Source organism: Pectinophora gossypiella, chromosome 19 (assembly GCF_024362695.1).
Source record: "Pectinophora gossypiella chromosome 19, ilPecGoss1.1, whole genome shotgun sequence".
NCBI lineage: Eukaryota > Metazoa > Arthropoda > Insecta > Lepidoptera > Gelechiidae > Pectinophora > Pectinophora gossypiella.
This window is the reverse complement of record NC_065422.1, coordinates 3,261,907-3,287,290: the sequence shown is the minus strand read 5'-3', so window position 1 is coordinate 3,287,290 and position 25,384 is coordinate 3,261,907. Positions and strand designations below refer to the sequence as shown.

Here is a 25,384-nt window from a genome sequence, read left to right as displayed (position 1 = left end):
CACGACACCCATTTAAATCTTGGTCAAATTCTGTCGCCGGTGAAATAAAACAAAATGGCGGAAAAACAAGATGGCCGCCATACGAAGAGGGACAGTTTCGAATAAACAGGACACGCGAGCTGCTTTAGCAGCGAGCGAACCACGCGAAATCTACTGTATCTATATGTATGCGTGAGTGTGTATGATAGCAGCTTCCACTGACAACCACATGTCTGTATGTACACATACACATGTGTGTGTGTGTGTGTGTGTGTGTGTGTGCGTGTGTGTGCGCGCGCGCGCGCGTGTGTGTGTGTGTGTGTGTGTGTGTGTGTGTGTGTGTGTGTGTGTGCGTGTGTCTGTGTGTGTGCGTGTATCTGTGTGTGTGCGTGTGTACGTGCGCGTGTGCTCGTGTGCGTTAGCGCGTGTGTGAGTGTGTGTGTGTAAACATGTTCATCAATAATAATTGTGATCACTACTAATAATATATTATATTATTATATATGAATATAAATCAGAAAATCTGTCTGTCTGCATCCTTGCTCGGTCTAACCATCACTTAAAATCGTAAAATAAAATAAAATTTTTAACAAAAAAAAAACCGACTTCAAACGCAAAACTAAAAAGCAATAAATAAATTTACTTCGCACAAAGTAATTAGTACGTATTTTCAATTAGTTAATTAATTTATAATTCTGAAGTCGGTGCCAAGTAAATGCTACAACAACCCTACTACAATATCAAATTACTATGTACACACAATATTGTTTAATACCTATATCAAAGCAATTACAAAACAATGTCAAACAAAAAATTACAAAACAATCAGTATTGAAAAATATATGAATCGGTACTTCGTTGTAGCATTTCCTTGGCACCGGCTTCAGAATTATAAATTAATTAACTAATTGAAAATACGTACTAATTACTTTGTGCGAAGTAAATTTATTTATTGCTTTTTAGTTTTGCGTTTGAAGTCGGTTTTTTTTTTGTTAAAAATTTTAATAAACATAGACTCGAGCGGGTGGCAATGGCTATTTTCTGTTTAGCTGAATAAATAGAGAGCACTGAAGACTTGATAGCCCGATTATGAAACATTTAAATAAGTAAATATAATATTATATTGCAAAATATTGATAAGCTTCGAGATTGATTTGAAACCCTGCTGGTAGGCCCACGTTTGTGTGAGACCTTTAATTTTCTGAGATTTTTACCTACATTATGAAACTATTTTGTTTATTTTTGTCGTCTGAATGTACAAAGGTAATAAAACAAAAAAATAATTATTTTAATCAATTTATTCACATCTTACAAAACATTTTATGCAAAGAATATTGTAAATTCATAACGTAATAATAGATGTTACACACATTTAATATAATTAAGAAAAAATATTATTTACATAATTAAAGTCTACAGAGTCTGGTAAATAATAATAATAATAAGTTATTTATTTCAGGCACAAAAAACCCATATACAAAAATAAAAGATACAATAAAATGATATAAAATATATGAAATAAAATAGGTAATACAATATTATATTATTATTATTAATTTAAAGTAAATGTAATTAATTAATTTAAAGTAATGTAAAGTAAATACTAACATAAAAATAAAATAATATACGTATTGTGGTCATTCTTCAATCGTGTGGGCTGTGAGGTGAACATCAACCTGGTGTCAGGGTTATTACTGAGCCGCCAAAGGCCCCTGACATGGCTCATGTAACGATTACTCACTTACATCAGTAAGTAGTAACCGGGTCCAACGGCTTAACGTGCCTATTGTGTGCGTGTATATTATGGTATCAGATGGTCACTATACTTATTATAGGTACAATTATATAAAATGAACATTGTAACATGTCCATACTTAAATACTATAATTATGTAAGTAGGTACCTACATTCACTTTAAGCTTTGTTTGCAGTAATAACTTTAAACTTTTATAACAAAATTACTTGAGTATTATACCACACTACTTACAATAATGTAATTTTTATTTTATTTTTCATTTATCGTTCAATCATGCGTAAGCGCAGGGGACCGTCTGGTGCGTACATGAACGTAACAGCATACTCCAGGGGCTCGTGATGGTATTCTAATCGATAACGACGTAGCAACTGCAGTGAGACAAAAAATATACATTAACACAAACATAGTATATAAACACACACATACACATAAATATCTTTGTAAATAATGGACTAAAGTATAAACGGGCAAAACGCAAGAGATGGTTGAAAATTGAAAAAAATATATATAAAAATCTAGTAGATCGATAATTTGCTGATGTAACATATCTATAAAGACATCTACAATACATGAACATTGAACAATACTATGTTCTATTATCAGAATAGTCTCACTAATGAAATGATCCGTGATAAAACAATTAGGTACCTTAGCCAATAGCACTTGAATCTCCAAATCGGCGAATCTCCGCCCGAGACAGATTCTGGCTCCGAAGCCGTAGGGCAAGGAGGCGAAGGGATGCAGCCTTCCATCAGACTCCAACCATCTCTCAGGTCGAAACTCTTTAGGGTCGGACACGAACTGATCCATGTTGCCAGTCACTATCGTGGGGAACACCACTTGAACCTGGAAATATTTGATGGTGTTTAGAAAAAAGGCAAGATAGACACAAAATCTAGTCATAGAAGTACAGTCATGAGCAATATCATGTACCCACTTTAGAACCCTGTCGCACTATCATATTTGACATTTAATGAGACTTAAGGTTTAATTTGTCAAAAAAGTTAATGTGACATGGTTTCAACGTGTATACATATTTTTACTCGTGACCGTACCACACGGAACATGGACACCATACATTAATTTAACAGATTTTCTCCTACATCTTCTGTTGAAAATTCAACATAAGATTATATCCCAATTGAGGTAGTCAGAGGTACATCCATCGCAAGATGAACTAAGTACAAACACTTCACCGACCTTTCTGTTAGACCAACGATATAGGTGGTGAGCCGTATCACCGTCATAATGGCGAGCCAACTGTGAGATTTTACTTAAAAATTTATAAATACAATGCAAATTCAATAAAGTTTGTTCATTCAAGCAAAGAATATACTTACGCCTTTAGGAATGTGGTATCCACAAATAACATCATCTTCTTGGAGAGTCCGACCGTTCCCGATGACTGTAGAATACATTCTGAAACATAGAACAACAACTGTTATCTTGGGTGACAGAAAAACTCCTATAAAGTTAATCTCAAAAACTTTGGAGCTAAGTAAGAGACGGTAACTCACACGGGAATGAAAGTAAAGCCAAATTCTGAACATAAATCATTTAGTTATCAAATCATAATTTTCAGCTGCCACGTCATATTTTTGCTAACTTTCTAGGTCTCTACTCTAAAGTTGATGCCACCAGCTGAGGGTTCTGAGTCAGATATCACTCAGTAAAAAAATATGAGAACATGCCTCAGGGCTATGTCTGAGAAGACTATGTTAGTGAACTAGGAAGACTAAAAAGCCGTAAAAACGACTAAAAACCTACCTGAACACTTCTCTCACAAAAGCCTTAGTATAATGTAGCTTGTCTAGGTCAGAGTATGATATGGGTTTGCTGGGGTCGGGAAGTACTCTTTGGATCTCCTCAGCCATTTTCTCCTGTTGTTTCAATCTCGTCGCTGTTTGATACAGGATTGAGCATACAGCCATTGAAATCTGGAAATTGAGAAAACAGTTTATTGTAGTTGTTAAACTCTAGTCGGTAATCCCGAACGGAGTTGGCAGAGCTACAAGTAGCCAACTTGATATATGATGAATGGCTTCAATGTGGCCTTTTAACCTCCCTGAAAGTCCTTTTCTTCCATGGGATTTTTGTGTGCAATCGTGACGGTAACTTCCAATTTGATCAAACAAATCTGTTAAGCTAGTAAGTATGTTAAAGAAAAGATTTCCTACCGTGTCTATGCCAACCAGTATCAGATCAAGAGCCATGATGGTAGCGATCTTCGGGTCTCCTTCACTCTTCAGCACTCTCTCAAGTAAGGAGAGATCATCTTCTGACGTCGCCTTCTTCGTCTTGAGCCTTTCGAGAGCTTCATTTATGTAGCGGGTGCAAAGTCTGAAATCAAGTGGTAAAAATATTTTTATACCTATTTATTATATTTTTAGTTTTTTTTATTAAAAATTATACCTGCATAATTTATTTATTTTTATTTTTATACCTATTTTATCATGATCTGTGATGAATCAATTTTTATTTTTAACACCACTTCTGGTTCAATAAAATAAATTAAGAAATTACAATTCATGATTATTATTTTTTCATAATTATTATTTTAACTTTTTTTTAATTATAATCCAGCATGTAGAAGAGGTTCATCGTTACAATCAGTAGGTGTGGGGTACCTGCCTACTTTCTGTTTTCGCATCTTAAAAAAGAAAACCAAAGTAATTTATTTTCCTTTAATTACGAATCTATACCAAGTATGACGAACATGATTTTCAACGGACTTTAAAAATCAGGATTTTCGTGTGTATGAAATAACATAAAAAAATAAAGTAATAAAAACGTTACAAACATACATATACTATATATAGTTAATATTTTATGTTTTTATAATAAAATATATGAGGTATATACCATGTTTATCTATGTTTATGTTTGTTTGTTGTTACTTTATTCGCCTGTAGCAAAATGAGCGCAATGAACGAAACTAACCGAGCTGAGTATCATTATCATTGAGAAAAACCACGTCAGACAATTCGTTCAAAAACCTAGAGTAGAAAATAAAGACTCTGCTACTATTGGACAATTTAAATTTACAGATATAAAATGTTAAATGTTACTTACTCGACAAAGAAGTTCATATTGTTAACATATTTGCCCCATAATGGGGTAGGGATATATCTCCAGTAGGGCGCTTTGAGCTCTAGCACCGCCACATTTCGTAGAGCAAACTTCGCCGCATCTATAATACGCTGAGGTTCCGAATTAGTACTGACGTCGGAAGACAGACATCCCAGCCGCACGTCCAATGCCACGCGGCCGATACCTGCAATGAAGAAAAGTAATCATTTATTATTAAAGGACACAACAATGAAACACAACAAATCATATAACCTGTGTAAATGTTTCAACTGGCTATCTATTACGGTTCAATAGATACAGCGTTTTTAAATTAGAACAAACAGACAGCGTAGACTTGGTAAGAGGTTCCGTTTCCTGCGGTACGTACGGCACTCTAAATCACAAAATAAATAAGGATATTACTAGGCATCAAACACAGATGACGCTGTAATGTTTCCACTACTTATCCCTAGATGGCTCTATAACATTTTCTCCTATTTAATCGATAGGTGATGCTGAAGGTTAATGCAGTGTGCTACTAGGTGGTATCGTTGTCAATATTAACAGAACAAATTATTACAATTCACGGGTAAACGATTTTCATTCAATTGAAGATCTTCGCTAGATTTTTTTTATGTATCTTAGCACATATTCGTTTAAATTGTTTATGTACGTGTTAAAATTAAATTACAGTTAAATTACAATACCTACTTTTCTAATTCTGAGTCATGAACTCTAACTGCAACATCTGGCAACTATTACGTTTTAATTTACGCTATAATTTAATAACGTAATAAATGGACCAAGCATTCCAAATCCAAGGGCTAGGCTGCACTGAGTTCTTATCGTTGGGTTGGAGCTCTTTTCAGCCCCTTTGTCACAGCAACCGCACTACACGTGACGCGAATTAAATCGCGAATGCTATCTACGTAGATAAACGTCGTACGGCTATTGATTAAACGATATATATAGCGCTGCACGCGTCGCGGGACCCGTGCTGAGATGGCTGAATTGTCCAACCTTTGCAAGTTTCTAGGCCTTATATATTTAAGGTACGAATTTAGAATGGTTAATGTATGGGACGGAAGGAGGTTTTTTTTAGATATAGGATGTTTTCTATGATTGTATTGAAGTCGGTGTGTTAAGTTTCAAAGGGAGAAAAAAAAAATATATTCCACATAAATTAGGAAAATATAAATTTACTCACATTCAAGCGACCACCGATGGATATCGTTGTCGAACTCGTGGGGTAGGTCCTTGTTCTCATCCCTGGCATTCTCCATGTACCTGATGAAATCTTCGGTCACCAGCTCGATGGGGCCGACGTACTTCTTCACCGTTTGCGGCTGCAAGATCGGCCGTTGCACCTTCGAGCGGAATTTACGCCATTTCTCCCCGTGACTGTAAAGAAGAAGAGAGTAGGTTAGTTAGATTTCGTCACAGGATTTTGTAGATAAGTAGAATTATAATCTGCGAACCCCGGGAATCAAGCATAAAAATACGTCGTAATGTTGGATAGTCACGAAAATCATAGGATTGACGGTAGTGACTCCAGGGATTTTCGGAACTGAAGATCCAGGATCCCGGGTTCCCGGGAATTAGAAAATAGTCTTGGGATTTAAATGTTTATTCACCACCTATCACATAGAGTGTTAAGTTGGTGAGTTGTCGGTATTTGGTTCGTCATGCGATGATGATTAAGAATATAGTCGTGGGTTTATATGTGTTATTCTCTAGCCAAGGCATCAGCTCGCGATAACAAACACTTCAGGACCCCGATACAGCGCTTGTCGCACTCGGCCCACTAATCTTTTCAGACGGTGCATCGAGCATGCACTCAACGCTCTCCATTTGTCAGGCCAAGTAGTTAATGTAATTTGCAACAAATTTACAATAAGTCACGGCAGAAATTGTAGATTAGTATGAGGAACGAAAATATTTTAGAGCTAAAATAACTGAATACTAAGGAAGGAAAATATTTTTGGAGATAAAATAACTGAATACTATTAAGTATAGTACGATGCTTCGCAGCTAAAGACATGTTACACAGCTCTTGACGCTATGGAATCGACATTTCAAATATTTCGCAACTCCTCAAGGAGAAGTCTTTATAATGACCACGACAATTTACCGCCAGGGCCCTGTTTTATAAAGCTGACAATTCGACATATCTGTCAAAAAATGACAAAATTGTAGAATTGTCGCGCTTAGGCTGTTTTATAAAGGTAACAATTATGTCAAAAATCGACCGTGAAAACGTGACATATTTGTCATTTAAAAAAGCGTTTAATAAAACTCGACATATGTCAAAAAACCACAGTCAAATTATTACGTCACCACAATTGTGGGATTGTCGTGACAATTATGACGAATTTTGACATATTTGTAAATAATAATGTTTTATGAAGCTAAATGAGGGTAGAATAGAAAAAATATTAACAAAGTAAAAGAAAGAATCAATCACTAGTGCAACTTCGATTGTTTGTTTTGATCGCGTGTGATGGAAATGCACAAGAAACTAAGTATTTTGGGGATTATCTATGAAAATAGAAACATACTGTTTGGGAAGTTTAGTGCCCAATTGACTTTCACTGCTCGATGATAGTACCATTTTTTGTGATGCGTGTTTTATAAACACTTTCTTACTCCTTTAAAATTCAAAATATAGTTTCGCGACAGAGGGTAACTCTCCTGTCAGAATTGTCGGACAATTCTACAAATATGTCAATATGTCGTGACAATTTTCTGTTTAATAAAGCTGATTTGACAAGTTTTTCACGACAAATTGTCACCTGTCACCTGTCGCCCAAAAAGTTTTATTAAACAGAAATATGTCGAATTGTCGCGACAATTCGACATATTTGTAAATTTTCCACCGTGACAAATTTGTCGCCTGTCAGTTTTATTAAACAGAAAAAATTTAGGATTGTCACTTTTTGACATATGTCGACTTGTCGAATTGTCAGCTTTATAAAACAGGGCCCTGATGTTATTAACACACTTTTGAAATTGTTGCGCTGCGTAGTACCTGTTTATATTTTATTTATTTTGTAATATTAAAGTATTGTTACAAGTAGCTGTAGAGAAAGTGTTTTAAAGGTGAAGGACTAAATCATGAACAACGTCTCCAGTGGTGGCATTAGCAAAATAGGTGGTGCGAGGTCTCAAAGTGGCGCCACTCAGCCCCTCAAAATGCAAAACCCGGTTGCTCCCATCTAGATACGGGATTGCTGGCTAGGGTGGTCCAGTCATGTTGATTTTGAAAATAAGTATTTAAGTGGTGCGAGATCTCAAAGTAGCGCCACTCAGCCCCTCAAATTGCAAAACCCGGTTGCTCCTATCTATACGGCACTACTGGCCGGGTGGGACCAGTCTTGTTGATTTTGGTGCCACCCTATTTCAGCGCCGGGGAGAACTTTTACTAGCTCCTGATGAGCTGAGAACCTCAAAGTTGTGAGATGGTCCCTCAACGGGTATCCCGAACGGGTAGGCAGACGTGTACACCCACTACTCGCCTGCTATGTTAATGTCCCATGTAATTGGTGCGAGCCTACTGCCATTAACCGGGAGCAAATCCACTATAAAACTTCTATAGTTTATATAAGAATAATTACTCCACCACTTTGACACCCCGACCACATCACTAAATGACACTAAATCCACACTAAGCCAACACTAAGTCACACTAACGCAAATGCCCTACACGTGAAACCCCACCTTGGCTAGAATAGGTGAGGTAGTCTACAATGACTGACAATCGACAAATATTTGCAACCATAAAATCTTCGGTCATAAACTGAGGAATGATTCAACGGAATAGTCTTTAGGGTGTATTCACACTGTCTACATGCCTTACCAGAAACATATCGTCACTGGAAAGGCAAAATTACGTACCAAACTCATTTCATGGTTGTGCTTTAGAACCATATATCCCTTAGGACACCATGGCACACAAAACATTTGCTCCTCATTTGTCTGACCAAGTATTCAATAAATAGACCCAGGGGGTGAGGTAAATCTAACACGGCGCCCGATACGAATTGGAGCGGGGCGGAGATTTACCATTCTATACGTATTTTCCTTAATTTTATGACTTGTGGCGCAACCAAGATACAAGGTATCAACTGTGGTATCCTAGAGATATATAGCCCAAATGAGAGAAAACATATCAATCTATGGATATAAATGTCTTCATGTTATGTATATACGCGTGGGGCCGAAAATGTTGAAGAGTAAACAATATACCTCTACTTACCTTTGCTGAGGAATGTATACGTATTATTACGTATTCTAATGTAATTTAAAGAAAAAAACAAATGAAAGAAAGAAACAAAGAAGGTGCATTTCTTCGAGGCAATGACGTCATAAATCGTCTGATACAGACGTACTTATAAGGCCAATGATGATGATAATGTAATTACACTTTGTCATCTACCTTCATAGTTTATCAAATAAAATCAAATATACTTTATTGCACACAACATACAAAACAAATTAACACAGATGATGATAGATACAGTATAATCTGGCGGCCTTATTGCTAAGCAGCAATTTCTTCCAGGCAACCAGTGGATAGGAAACATTATTATCATTATTATTATTATTTATTGTTTATCAGTTCTTTAGCAAAATAATATAAAGATAAGACATGATGCGTTGTAGCCCTTAGGTTCTTGGTTCATGAATAACCAAGGCTTTGTTATTGAGACATGAAACATGCTGGTTCCCAAGAATAGCCGCCCAGTAGTGATACTGCATTTTCCATGCTTTGTTTATTTATATTAATGGCTTTAAATACAGGATGTAAGTGAGATTAATATAAATTAATATAAGTTTCCGGTACAGTGTCCCGTAACGAAAACTTTAGAGAATGATTTCGACCATGATTCTGAGCTGCTAATTTGAGTAAAAATTTTCTGTCAGAAAATAATGTAAATTTTAGTGACTTTTTTAAATATTTTCAGTTCCATATTGTGCTTTGAGCTGCATAGAACACAAATTTAAAATAAAAATAAGACGCAACACCACATAAGCTCACGACTATATCCCAAATGGGGTAGTCAGAGGTATATCCATCGCAAGATGAACTAAGTACTCATACCTCACCGAGCTTTCTTCGTGACAAATTATTAAAAACGTTGTCTAGAGACTACTACCAGCAAAATCTTAATTAAACATTTTCGAAATGAAATGAAGTGAAGTGAAGTGTCGTAAAGTGAAGTGAAGTGACTTGAAGTGTCGTGAAGTGAAGTGAAATAATATGGTTTGTACTAGAAAAAGCAGATAGACGCCTGTAGTTAAACCTCCGATATAACCCTACCTTCAGTTATTATTCATCTATGACACAATGTAAGGATAAAAAGCAAAACAAACATAGATAAATAAATAAAATGCAATAAATTACATGTAGGTACATGTTATACACAACAAGAATAACACCTACCATCGTTTTAGTACAATCAAGTGGACGTTCTGTCTATTTTTTTTTATTCCTCTTTATTTTTTCGTAGCTGCGCCGCTAACAGCCTGTATACAATAGAAACTCCATAGTCAGTAGCCTACGCTATAATAATATCGCTTCTGTGCTGAACTGGGAGTTAATAAATACATAGAACGCATTCAGGGAAGGTATCCATTCCAACATGACAACATTCATGGTATAAAAAGACCAGGGCCCTGTTTTATAAAGCTGACAATTCGACAAATCTGTCAAAAAATGACAAAATTGTAGAATTGTCGCGCTTAGGCTGTTTTATAAAGGTAACAATTATGTCAAAAATCGACCGTGAAAACGTGACATATTTGTCATTTAAAAAAGCGTTTAATAAAACTCGACATATGTCAAAAAACCACAGTCAAATTATTACGTCACCACAATTGTGGGATTGTCGTGACAATTATGACGAATTTTGACATATTTGTAAATAATAATGTTTTATGAAGCTAAATGAGGGTAGAATAGAAAAAATATTAACAAAGTAAAAGAAAGAATCAATCACTAGTGCAACTTCGATTGTTTGTTTTGATCGCGTGTGATGGAAATGCACAAGAAACTAAGTATTTTGGGGATTATCTATGAAAATAGAAACATACTGTTTGGGAAGTTTAGTGCCCAATTGACTTTCACTGCTCGATGATAGTACCATTTTTTGTAATGCGTGTTTTATAAACACTTTCTTACTCCTTTAAAATTCAAAATAAAGTTTCGCGACAGAGGGTAACTCTCCTGTCAGAATTGTCGGACAATTCTACAAATATGTCAATATGTCGTGACAATTTTCTGTTTAATAAAGCTGATTTGACAAGTTTTTCACGACAAATTGTCACCTGTCACCTGTCGCCCAAAAAGTTTTATTAAACAGAAATATGTCGAATTGTCGCGACAATTCGACATATTTGTAAATTTTCCACCGTGACAAATTTGTCGCCTGTCAGTTTTATTAAACAGAAAAAATTTAGGATTGTCACTTTTTGACATATGTCGACTTGTCGGATTGTCAGCTTTATAAAACAGGGCCCAGGTATGCTCAATCCTATGACAAGTCGCCATTGTTAGCCCTTGACGACGTAAGTGTTACCATTAAATTGGTATCTCGAACATTCCAAGGACGTAAATTTTAATATTGAAAATTAATTGAATTACTGACTAATGTATTTAATTTGTATTATTTGTCACATATATAAAAATCATTACATCTGTACGTTAATCTTTTACTAAACGTTTAAAATTTCTTTGCAAAGTAAATTTAAAACATTCGACGTGGGTAATTTATTTTTTACGATGGCTACGTAGGGTGGACGTCAGCTGGGCTAACCGTGAATTGCTAGCTGTCACTTTTGAGCATATCTGCTTTTCTTATACGTCGGGCTGCATGCAGGCGTACAAATATTTAAAAAAAAGAAAAGGTACATTGAAAAGAAGATTAATTATAATACTATTCTTTTTTGTGATTTTCAATAAAGTGTTTTTGTATTGTTTTTTGTATTACTATTATGATTAGATTGGATTACAGATCCTGTGGACCCAGCGATGTGTTTAAGTACTATTAAACTCAAAAAATTCACATCTTTCGAATCAATTTTTTCTTTGCTATAAAAAAACCCTTGAATTGACCGCATGAATTGGTGTCAAACTACGAATGTTAAATCATGTTCACTTAAAACGGACCTGGCATTGTTCGGAAGAAATCGCCACTAGAATAAAGATGGGCATTGCGCGTTATCGTGAGACGATGTGGAGAATACAAGATGCGCGCATAACACCAGTAAAGCGCTTTAGAATGCGCGTCTGATCTCACTTCCGGCGACATAGCTTTTTTTTGACGTGACTTATTGTAGATTTGCCGCAGATGGCATTAACTACTTGACTGGACAAATGGGGAGCGCTGAGGGATCTCACCCGGTACAATATTTAGGTAAGACAACAGGCCTGAGGGTGCCCAGTCGGGCGCGAACCTCGGCTCGTCTGAGAAGATTATCTCCTTTGAAATTTGACGACATAGTTACTTGCTTACAATGTTATTACAAAATCAAGTCTAAAGATAATCTTTGTTTAAAATAATAATCCGCGCGACGAAATAAGTCGACGGATTTAATGAAACTAATTGACAAGTCATAATAATACTCGTAATTTTATACAGAATCTGCGACAGTAGCGCCGTGGCCGCAGGACTTCTTTCGAGACACGCACCAATCTGAGCTAGGTCACCTCCCCTCGAACATAACACACACTTCATACAAAAACCTCGTTTTACACAGACACTACACATTGATGTTATCGTACACGCGCGTGTATGTGACGTCTGACACCGAGGGGGTGAGGTAAACCTAGCTCAGCCGCTGATGGGGAGCGGAGAATTGCCGTTCTATACGTTGTATTATTCCTTATTCTATGGCTTTCACGGTAAGAATATGACTTTTGAATGGAGTGTTCGGGGAGTGCTTCCAAATCGTGAGCCTAACGCTCAACTATTGTATCATGGAAGGAACAACGTAAGATAAGTGATGGATCCTTTCCCGCTATTCGCTATAAGTGGTTCAGTACAATAAACGCATTATCTTTGTAATATCGTGCATCAAAATGCACATGATTGTTCCACTAGGCTTCCGCACGCTGTCTATCTCAAATCACTGAGAATGCTTGTCGGTACAATCATGAGCAATATCATGTACCCACTTTAGAACCCTGTCGCACTATCCTATTTGACATTTAATGAGACTTACGGTTTAATTTGTCAAAAAAGTTAATGTGACAAAGTTTCAAAGTGTACATATTAGTACTCGTGACCGTACCTACCTACGTAATGATGTCGAGTGAAAAACAGAGGGTTAAACCGGCCACATCGAAGCAATTCATAAAAAAAGCAATATTGCAATTTGACATTTGCGCATATAAAAGTATGTGCGCAAGGCAAAGAAATGTCATAACACATAACATAACATAAACAGTCTATATACGTCCCACTGCTGGGCACAGGCCTCCCCTCAATCAACTGGAGGGGGTATGGAGCATACTCCACCACGCTGCTCCAATGCGGGTTGGTGGAGGTGTTTTTACGGCTAATAGCCGGGACCAACGGCTTAACGTGCCCTCCGAAGCACGGAATCATCTTACTTTTTTCGGACAATCAGGTGATTCTAGCCTGAAAAGTCCTTACCAAACAAAGGACAGTCTCACAAAATGATTTCGACAACGTCCCCATCGGGAATCGAACCCGGGACTCTGGATCGTGAGCCTAACGCTCTAACCACTAGATCATGGAGGCTGTTAAAAGAAATGTTAAACAGCAATATTGCTTTTTTTAGGTGAATGAGGGTCTTTCTAGGCTACGTTCCTCAAAAACAATAAAGATGGTTCTGTAAAGATTGTCCTTCTTCTTCTATCTTGCAGCCGGTTTTGAAACGAATCCCGGTAGGGTCATCACATAAATCCGTTTGATTAGAACATTGCAGGCTAATAATCTGATTGTTTGATAGTAAGATTATCCGTACTTCGGAGGATACGCTAACTCGCTATGATTATTCAAGTCTGCAATGTCTTTACAAAAGGAAAGACAGTCCCACAAATTCATGTTGATAATGTCACTATCGGGAATCGAACCAGGACCTCCAGATGAGTCACAAGTAATATAAAGTATAAAATGTGTCTTGTAATATTCACATCAAATACACTTGATGCTTTAGGGAATTCCTTCGCAGATAAAACAACATGAGAATATTAATTGAATGAAACTCAACATAAATATCTACATCCAATTGATATTCTACTAGATAAGTACCTATCAAGGATTCTGCTAAGCCTACCACTTACTATGGACTTAGTAAATACTTAGAATATCTTCAACAAACATTCAAACAAACGTTACGTGGTGCGAACATTCTACATATATGCCCATCTTACTAAGGATATTTGCTTGTTAGCATAAGACTGTCAAATCTTTGCACACTTCAAGGTTGCAAATTACTACTAACTCTACTATTAAGTGGAATGAATGACAATAGAAAAATATTGTTTTATTTGCTTTAGCCACTATTAGCGTTAAATTGTCATTCGTCATCGTAATACCATAGAATAAGGAATAACACTATGTGTAGAACGGCAACTCTCCGCTCCCCACCAGCGGCTGAGCTAGGTTTACCTCACTCCCCTCGAACATAGTTTAGACTTGCATCGTATGGCGTCAGACGCCACACACACAGACGCGCGCGCTCCATAACGTCAATGTATAGTGTCTGTGTAAAACGAGGTTGTGGGTATGAAGTGTCCGGGGTGTGGTAATACGTAAACGAGCTTTGACTTTGAGGAGTTAAAGCTTTTATTTACCCCTCAAAACATAACATGATTAGTGACATATCTCTGACTCTTTCGCACGCGACGATGTGCTATATATCTGTCCTGCTGTCATTGTAATCATTAGTTTTAAGGGGTAAATTTTATCAGGGAATCCGAAGGATAGTCACACGACGTACCGACTAAGTTTCTCAAACTTAAAACACATTATACCTAGATAGACTTTTTCGACAAATATTAAGCAGATTTTCTTGTTATTTATTTATAATATGGAAAACCAACAGCTTACAAACCAAAATAGACTTATAAATAGCAACAGAAAGACAATTACAGGTTTTCACCAATACAATCACGATGTTTTCCTTCACCGCTGAGCACGCGATAGTCGTTTAAGCATCCAGATTCCAATTTAAAAAAAATAAAACATACCTATAAATATAGGTATATTAAGAAAAAATATAAAGTGTATCGTCGGTAGACTGAGAAAATAAAAGATGTATCTATATACATCCATAAACTCACGCCTATTTCCCACCGGGGTAAAAGATGTTTAGGTAAAAAATCGGCCACTCAGCTGACGTCTCAGTGTCAACGGACGTAGTATTATTGCTTATTCTATGATAGTGGTGTTGAACAAATCAATGTCCAGTTCCAAAAACAATTAATTGAAGCCGCTACCCGATCGCCATAAAAAATAATGTTGACGTTAGTGGAGACGGATAGATAGTTATCATTACTCTAGGTTTAACTACTTGGCTGAACAAATGGGGAGCGTTGAGGGCTGTCAATAAAAGTAAGTTAGTAAGTAAGTTTGATTAGGACATTACAGGCTGATCACCTGATTGTCCGAAAGTAAGAACATCCGTGCTTCGGAAGGCACGTTAACCCGTTGGTCCCGGTTACTACTTACATCAGTAAGTATGTAGATATATATTTATGTACATGAGACTGGAACACAAGACAGTGTAGTGGGTGTCATTGATACTTGGCCCACTTACTAAGCGGGGCGAAGCGAAAGCGGTAACGTGACGCGCCTGCGTTAGCGCACGGATGTTCGTAATGGTTCTCTACCTGACGTTATGTTTACTTGTCTATGCCTACTTACTTTTATTCTTCTCTTCTTCTACCGTGTGGGTTGTGAGGCGGAGTACCAGCCTCATCAACCCTGGTGTCAGGGTTACTATTGATCCGCCAAAGGCCCTGACGTGGCTCATGTATCGACTACTTACTTATATCAGTAAGTACTTATATCAGTAAGTAGTAACCGGGACCAACGGCTTAACGTGCCTTCCGAAGCACGGATCATCTTACTTTCAGATAATCAGGTGATCAGCCTGTAATGTCTTAACCAAACTAGAGATTACAAAGTAATTTTGTGATATGTCCCCACCGGGAATCGAACCCAGGACCTCCGGATCGTGAGCCTAACGCTCAACCACTGGACCACGGAGGTCGTTAACATTTATTGCATTGATTTAAATTTGATTTAAGTGGATTTAAATGAGGATGATGACCCTAAAAACTTCAAGGCCTGTGACCTTACCCAACAGTAACGAGTTTACACTATAACCCGTTTAATTCACTAGACACCTCAATATCATTTACCCCCTTCAAGCGAGATTATAAATTATCTACCTACTTGTACGGGTTCTAAACCCCGTTACATTCGAATAACGTACTCGTAACTTTGCAAGAAAGATCTGGATGACGTAAAATTTACCGTTGCGGTTTTAATTAAAGCATTTTATTTTTTCGATTAGGATGATGTCGAGCAGAACAGGTTTAAAATGACCGTTAGCACCTACTTGGTTGGCACACATTTTACTTTTTTTTAGCCTTGTTGGATTTTTTTCTTTATATTTTGATTTTACGAATGTTTGGAAAACAAAAGCTTATAATTATTACAAGTTCCATTTTCGACTATTATTACTTAGACAAAATACTAACTTACTGACATTTTTTAATGCAAAAAGCGTTTTTTCACGTGACCCATTGTGGATTTAGAAATAGAAAAATAGAAATAGAAATGTTTTATTGCGACCATGTGTTCGTACAAATTGTGGTGTTATAAAAATACAGAAGTAACTATTATAGTATCAACATGGACCCGGTAAGGGCACTGCAACTGGTAGAGAGGACAACATACCTACTTAATTATTAGTCAGTGATACAACTTGTATTTATTATACTTACTATATTTTAACAATATTATTGCACTTATATTTTAAGTATTGTTTTATATGTTTATTATGATTTAATTTATAAAATATTATTAAAATTTATTCATTTTAGTTTATCATTTATGTATTCATTGACTGTGTAATAGCTTTTAGTGATAAGTAGTAGCTTTAGTTGTTTTATAAAAGAATTAACGTTGGTTTCATTTTTAATAGTATCCGGAATTTAGCGTCTCTCTTGCATCAATGTGTTATTGATATGTTTTTAAGTAGTGCAAATTTCAGTAACAATTTAATCTTGACCATTATAGACGGCGATACGGCTCACCTATCGCGTTAGTCTAACAGATTTTGACTCCAAATCCTGAAAACCACGTGATATCCTACCCTTAATTTATAGTAATCAAAAAATAATAATAAAAAAGTTTATTTAGGTAAAACCTACGACACACATATACATTTACAACATTAAAATATACACACATTAATATTTACATAGTTGGAAAACATAAAGTGGGTGCCGCAGCTCACCAAAAAAGGCCAGGGTTCAGTGAAAATTTACCCAGAGGGCAACACTGATTTTCAACCCACGCCGATATAGCCTTTACATTAATTGTTTATAAGTACATTTGAATATGAACGAAGTGTTCTTAAATGAAAGCGGAGAAAAGCAAAAACTTTATGGTCCCAACTCGGTTAAGAACCCCTACATGGTAAAGGCATACCAATCACGTCAAAAACCGGTCCAGTACAGGCCCAGTAACTGGTTTTCAATTCCGGCTTTATACTTATACCCGACGAACTATGTTAAAAACCACCTTAGGCTTTTTTAAAAGAGCGTAAAGTAAGGCGTTTAAAAACCTTTTTTTTTCATATTTTGATTTGAAGTTCACTAACGCACAGTAAAGCAGCGTGGTGGAGTATGTATGGTCCATAGTATCTCCGGTTGATTGAGGAGAGGCAATGCAGTAGGACATTATAGGTAGGTACCTAAAGTCCATTTCGAAAACTCTTAACCTACGTTCAATCTTCTTCTACCGTGTGGGTTGTGAGATCAATGCCGACCTCATTACCCTGATGTCGGGGTTACTTTTGACCCGCCAATGACCCCTGAGATGGCTCATGTAACAACCACATACTTAGTAACAAAGTATCATAAAATAACATCATGCTATTATCCCCAAAGGGATAAGCAGAGGTTTGTATTATATAAACTCACTCCTCGCCGCTATGTAAGTGCCATGTAATAAGGGGCGAGCCTATTGCAATTAACCATAGATACTCAACTAAGCGAATAGAAGCCGGGACCGACTGTTTAGTAGCCGGGACCGACTGTTTAGTAACCGAGATTGACTGTTTAGTAGCTAGGATCGGCCGTTTAGTAGCCGGGACCAACTGTTTAGTAACCGGGATTGACTGTTTAGTAGCCAGGACCAACTGTTTTGTAGCCGGGACCGACTGTTTAGTAACCGGGATTGACTGTTTAGTAGCTGGGATCGGCTGTTAGTAGCTGGGATCGACTGTTTAGTAGCCTGGGCGCATGGAACGATTATTAAACGTGCCCTCCGAAACGTATAATCAAATAAAGAACATTCAATGTTACAAATCAGTCGACAAAAGTGCAAGTGACATAGTTACTATTCACAGTCGATATTTTCAGTAGCTCGCTAACCATTAGACAAACTTGACACGGCAAACGTCCATTGTCAAGAATTTAACACCTTGACTGCATAGTGTACTAGGACACACAAACAGTAACACAGGATCGCTTATCTAAGAAACAAAGAACGCGTTTACATGCTTATCTTCCCCGATGGATGAGAGCACTCAGCGCTCCCCATTTGTCCAGCCAAGTAGTTACTGCCACTTGTGGAAATTCTACAATAAGTCACGTCTAAAAAAAAAAGAAAATAAAATCTTATCGAGCATGTCGCAAAACCCGACAGAGACAACGACATCCTCTTTCTAGCGTTACCCAATTTTAATAGGGTCCGCTTACCTAACCTAAAGATTTGACAGGTCCGGTTTTTTACAGAAGCGACTGTTCATCTGACCTTCCAGCCTGAAGGGAAAACCAGACCACAAAATCACTTCATCACTTTGTGAGACTATCCTTTGTTTAGTAAGGACATTGCAGGCTTGAATCACCTGATTGTCTGAAAACGTTAGATGATTCGGTGCTCCGGAGGGCACGGTAAGGCGTTGGTTCCGGCTATTAAACGTTAACAACAGCTCTACTAATCCGCAGCGGAGCAGTGTGTAATTGAGAGGAGGTATTTGCCCAGCATTGGGACGTATATACGCTGTTTATGTTATGTTATACATAATATGTAGAGTAGGTATGTATACGTAACTTAAAAGTGTTAAACAAAGCTAGTCACTTAGCAGTGTAGCTATCTCACTGCTTCGATAATAAAATATTATACCTCTACTGCAAATGTAGTATGTGCACAAATGACATGACAATTTCTGAAGGCTACAACCTTGACCTTGCTAATTACAGACTGACTGCATTCGAACTGCAAGCCAGCTGCAATGGAGTAGAGTTTGCGTGCGGTTGGCATAAGACAGCAATCTAACTGCAATATATGGAATGCAGGTAAAGGCGGCCATTCAACTTAATGCCACAATATGGACCTCGCCGGCGCGGCGTGGCGATTTTTCCCTCTTTCAGCGCTTATGGCTATCAGCCACTTACGGCCAGTGTTCTCAAACAACCCTATCATGAAGCCTGTTGGCTTAAATGTGCCGAGTGAGAACACTTAGCACTCCCCAATGGTTCGCCCAAGTAGTTACTGCTAGTTGCGGAAAATCAACAAGTCACATCTAAAAAATTTTAAAATAGAATATCTTCCCGAATACACTAAACATAAAATAACATAAATATGCATGAAATATTTATTCGTATGTATATGTCCTGTGTATAAATATGTTTGTGCAAAAAAAAAAAAAAATATTTTATTATCGAACAACTAGATCCATTTGGTTAGTAACAAACTTAAGATTAATTATAGATTGATTGATTGAAAGTGCCATCAAAAACCACTATAAAAAGTGACTGCATGTTAGTCAGTAATTTCAATCAGATTGATCTACCCGTAGGTACAATAGTGACCTCATGGCATAGTGAGCACGCACCGAACTATGAAGAGATGATTACATCACTATTCTAGGTCTAGGATGGTGAACCTTGAGCTAGAAGGCTGGAATTATGTTGTCAGTGAACACTAGATACTTGGCGTAGGTATTCGTGTACTTTATGTATTAAATACCATAGTTTAACAAATACTTTATTGCACAAACAGAAAACATAAAATACAAAACAAAAGAGCTTTGCTAAGAGTATTGCTAAGTAGCAATATACTTAATATTATATAATATAGCGAGATAGTGCAGCATAGGAATACTTGTATACTATATAAAAATAAAATACAAAGATAAAATACACAAGTATATAAACTATATAATAATTCGTCCTTTTTTTCTTTTGCAAGTCGTATTCAGTGGAGATGGGCAGTAGGACGAGGCAGACCGCCAGCCCGATGGTCGGATGAATTTGTGAGGTCACAAAATATATTACTACGATAGAGGCGATTCGGACATCGTGAGGAAACCCAGATTCGCGAGAATTCGTTTCGTGTGACGTAACATGTATTGTGTAATCCCTTCGCGGGTTGAAAGTCAGCATGGAAGTAGCTTTTGTAAAAAACCGGACCTGTCAAACCTTCAGATTAGGTAAGGACACCCTGTGAAAACGGGATAACGCTAGGGATATAACGAGAGGCGATTCTTTCAAAACATATTACTATTCTTCACATACGATAAGTGCAAGAAAGAGATACTGGAAAGCGTTTTTTTTGTATTTTTCTCCCGAATAATCATCATCATCAGCCCATTAACGTCCCCACTGCTGGGGCACGGGCCTTCCCTATGGATGGATAGGGAGATCGGGCCTTAAACCATCACGCGGGCCCAGTGCGGATTGATGGTTATTAACGACTGCGAATGCAGCCGGGACCAACGGCTTAACGTGCCTTCCGAAGCACGGAGGAGCTCGAGATGAAAACTTTTTTTTATGGTCACCCATCCTATGACCGGCCTCTGCGAAAGTTGCTTTACTTCAACAATCGCAGACCGAGCGCGTTAACCGCTGCGCCGCCGAGCTTAATAATAAAAAATAAATACATACAGGTCATCAAATTGCACTTTAAGAATAACGTGATTACATGACTGAACAAAGTATATAATCGTGATAATTGTATGAAGATGCAAATGAAATATTATTAAAATTTTGGTTGTCACGCATATCCTTTATTAATTCGAGTAAACTAGTTTAGTTTTGTGGGTTAAGTATATCTATCGGAATTCAAGTTTATTCTTGAGAACGTGTTAGATTCGTGATTTGTGTTAATGATGCGCAGGATCTAACAAGTACAATTTTTTTACGATTCAAATTGGCGTAAGTGTAGCCACACCATTAGGTGATCGAAATATTTTTTTTGTCATAGACAAACTAAGGTAAATGAGCTCTACACCTTTTTGCTACTACTTGAATGTCTAGAGAACCTCCAAACAATAAAAAATATGTTAAACTCTTCCTATTTTCTTCGGGTTTACTCTGGGTCTGACAACTAATGACAACTTCCTATTTAAATAATCTTTTAATTACTTATTATTAGAAACTACATATAAAAAAAGATTTGTAAATAATTATTAACTTACGTTTATTTGTATCATAAAATACAGAAACTATGAAATACTTTCGTATAGGAATGCATATTTCGTCTGTGGCACAATAAATAATAAAATGAAACTTCAGAAATAATGATAAATGAGAAAAAACTAATTTATTTGTGTTTTAACGGATAGGAACTAGACTAGGGTACATCATCTACATCCATAGACATCACCTACTCCTAAGTTTTGGTGTGCTCTAACCCTAATAGTGCTAAGTCTATAATTGCAAGTTTCCTTCGCTAAGTTGCAAAGCAAACTAACATGAAGTGCAACTTAACGCAAGGACTGCACTTATGTAAATATACCTAAACAAACGCACGTACCTATATATTTTATATTCTGTAACGTAACATTACAAACGCAAAGATTTGATTGCGTAATGTTGTACCCTTATTGCCTATTGGGGCAGGCAGATCTTAACACAACATTAAAATATTATTGCACATAGAAGGTAAAAGAGAATAATAATGATGAACATTCCAGGCCAATTTCTCCAAAAAAAAAAAAATAGATGGCACTGTACACTTTTACGGTTTGTTTTTTTTTTTCTCCAAAGTAATACAATTCCCTTCACTAGAGAAATACAAAATACCTTAAATTAAAAGTATCTTAGTGAGTAACGACTACTTACTTACATCATGAGCCATGTCAGGGGCCTTTGGCGGCTCAATAATAACCCTGACACCAGAGTTGACCAGGTCGGTACTCCACCTCACAACCCACACGATAGAAGAAGAGAGTGAGTAACGGAAGGACGCGTAAACGCATCATCATCATCATCAGCCGTACGACGCCCACTGCTGGGCATAGGCCTCCCCCAAGGATACGCTACGAAACGCTAAAACGAAACGCTATTAGTGGTAAATAATTATTAAGGTTACAATAACTCAGAAAATCACTATGAGACAAACAAAATGTGCTGTGATAAACCCAACATTCTAATATTTTATTTTATAATAAAGTTAACAATTTCTAATGTTGGTAGTAACAAATTCGAAAATCATTTGTTTAGGCTTGGATTCGAACCTGCGACCTCAAAGTGAGAGACAAGCGTTCTACCAACTGGGCTACCACGGCTCTATACACGAGATTAATGTAGAAATTATGTTATTATTTATGACAACAATGCGTTACAAAACTTCATTATTTTGGACTTCGTAACTACTGTTCTGTAAGTGCAGTGAACCCAAATAAAATGCTGGTAAGTACTAGTTAAGTTACGTTTTAACTTTCACTTTTTCGACACAGTTGAATTTGGAAAATGCAAGTAATTTCTCTTTGGAGATTACGCAATAAATTTGGTGTTGGCCAGTGACAAACAATATGGTTTTAGACCAATAATTGGGTGGTTTCCTAGGTCAAAGATAAATTATGAAATTCTGATTACTAAATAAATACAGTTCAAAACAAGTTAAAAAATATGCGTTTTCTCCGGCAAGTCGGTCTTGGTATAAGTATGATTAAAATACCGTCTCCTTAAACGCACCTGTGCGCAACAATCTCTTTTGAAAGCTTTTTACAGAACCTGTTTTCTCAAGGAGGTAAGTTACTTAAAGTTCCTAAAACTCAAAGTCCTTCTTATATCAAATCCCTATTGTGTCTGGAAATGAGATCCATAAAGCATGATGAACACACCCGCCATCTATATTTTTGGGAAAACATAGCCTGGAAAGTCCCTGATTCCACCTCCACCAACCCGCATTGGAGCAGCGTGGTGGAGTATGCTCCATACCCCCTCCGGTTGATTGAGGGGAGGGCTGTGCCCAGCAGTGGGACGTATATAGGCTGTTTATGTATATATACAGTAGGTAAAACTTTAAACATTTTTTTGTATAAAGAACGTCTCATCCCCCTAAAACTATTGCAGCTTCTCACAACCTGTATAGCCAGGGAAAAGAAGCTGCAAGAAAAACCTCGGCACAGGGCCGTAGACGTTCTTTTAAAAGTAAAAATCATCATCACCACCAGCCCATTAACGTCCCCACTGCTGGGGCACGGGCCTTCCCTATGGATGGATAGGGAGATCGGGCCTTAAACCACCACGCGAGCCCAGTGCGGATTGGTGGTTATTAACGTCTGCTAATGCAGCCGGGACCAACGCCTTAACGTGCCTTCCGAAGCACGGAGGAGCTCGAGATGAAAACTTTTTTTTTGGTCATCCATCCTATGACCGGCCTTTGCGAAAGTTGCTTAACTTCAACAATCGCAAGCGCGTTTACCGCTGCGCCACCGAGCTCCTCAAAGTAAACATAAAATATTGTTATACAATTTAGTACAATTTAGTAGTTTGGCTGCCTAATATCAGTTCCCAGACAGGGAAACATGCTACGCTGAAAAGAGCGTGGCTCTTCTAACGTATTTAAATTAAATAAGAATAAAAATGTAGTGCACAGAATAAAAAGGCTAGATATTCATTTGCCTGAGCGTGTAATGCTACGGTGAAAGTCGAAAGCCGGGTAATTTCACTGCGATCAACCGATGGGTTCTGGCTTATTATGGCTCAAATAGTAGTGAGGAGCTCGGTGGCGCAGCGCTCGGTCTGCGTTTGTTGAAGTTAAGCAACTTTCGCAAAGGCCGGTCATAGGATGGGTGACCACAAAAAAAAGTTTTCATCTCGAGCTCCTCCGTGCTTCGGAAGGCACGTTAACCGTTGGTCCCGGCTGCATTAGCAGTCGTTAATAACCATCAATCCGCATTGGGCCCGCGTGATGGTTTAAGGCCCGATCTCCTTATTCATCCATTGGGAAGGCCCGTGCCCCAGCAGTGGGGACTTAATGGGCTGATGATGATGATGATGACTTAAAATTTATTATAAGAATGACCTGTGGTGGCTTGCTTCTCAAACGGGGAGCACCGGTTCGAACCTTGGTACCGGACTTGCATCATTTGATTGTTTTTTTTTATTTTTTTGACGAGACCTATTAAAAGTACTTGCACCAATGAGTTAGGTATTAATTTATCTCAAGTGCAGTTTTTACTAACACAGCTGGCTCGACCATTATAGACGGCGACACGGCTCACCACCTATCTCGTGGGTCTAACGGAAAGCTCGTTCAGGTGTGGGTACTTAGTTCATCTTGCGATAGATGTACTGACTAGTCCAATTGGGATATATTCGTGAGCTAATTGCTAATTGAGTTTATTTCGGTCGTAAGGACCCCTGAAAATGTAAATAAGTATCTTCGGTTTATTACAGGTGCCTAATTGCCGTTAAAATGATAGAGCTGGACAACTATGACCGGCCTTTGCGAAAGTTGCTTAATTCCAACAATCAAATTCAAATTTTAAGTAGGTATCACAGAATAATGTAAAATTAACTTACACTCCAACAACACCCGGCAGCTCTCCAAAGAAGTCCTTTCTGACTTCAGACTTGTATTTCACCAGGCAAGGCATGGCTGGTCGGAAGGGAGTCGGGCCCTCACGTCGGTACATCCTTTCAATCTCATCCGCATCGTAAACAAAGAGCAAATCCGGCCGTCCAATCAAACCACCCAACCGGACAATCCGTCCGTACTTTTCAAGGAACAACTTTGTCACTTTGGCGAACTCCGATATGTCAAACTGCCCGATAACAGGGACCATGCGCCAAGTATTCCCTAAGATTGGAATGGGCCTAGGGCCAGGCACTTCAGAATAGGGTTTTGCAGTCGCGAATATTTCCTCAGTCAATTCAGCCGTTGGGGCGATTTGGGATGAATGTGGTGCAGTGAATGTGGTGAGACGACCCATGGTGGGTGAGGCCGCGATCGCGACTGCCTCTAGCCGTGGATCTCGATCGCGTTTACCGTTGCGCGGGAGTTGCGGGTCCGTCGCTCTGCTCCGCTATTGGTCATGCCATCATGGACATCCGTTCTCTTTTCCATATAATCATTT

The 25,384-nt window shown here is 37.7% G+C and overlaps 1 protein-coding gene across 1 annotated transcript; it reads right to left on the bottom strand.

Annotated features, from left to right (window-relative positions):
* Window positions 1-1,581: 1,581 nt before the first annotated feature.
* On the bottom strand, window positions 1,582-25,240 carry LOC126375792 (probable cytochrome P450 301a1, mitochondrial). Its single transcript, XM_050022879.1, has 8 exons — window positions 24,831-25,240; window positions 6,012-6,205; window positions 4,808-5,009; window positions 3,913-4,075; window positions 3,503-3,672; window positions 3,076-3,154; window positions 2,384-2,581; window positions 1,582-2,103 (listed from the first exon to the last, which is right to left on the bottom strand). Exons 1-8 carry the CDS (start codon window positions 25,238-25,240, stop codon window positions 1,996-1,998), a joined length of 1,524 nt encoding a protein of 507 aa, XP_049878836.1. The 3' UTR covers window positions 1,582-1,995.
* Window positions 25,241-25,384: the final 144 nt, after the last annotated feature.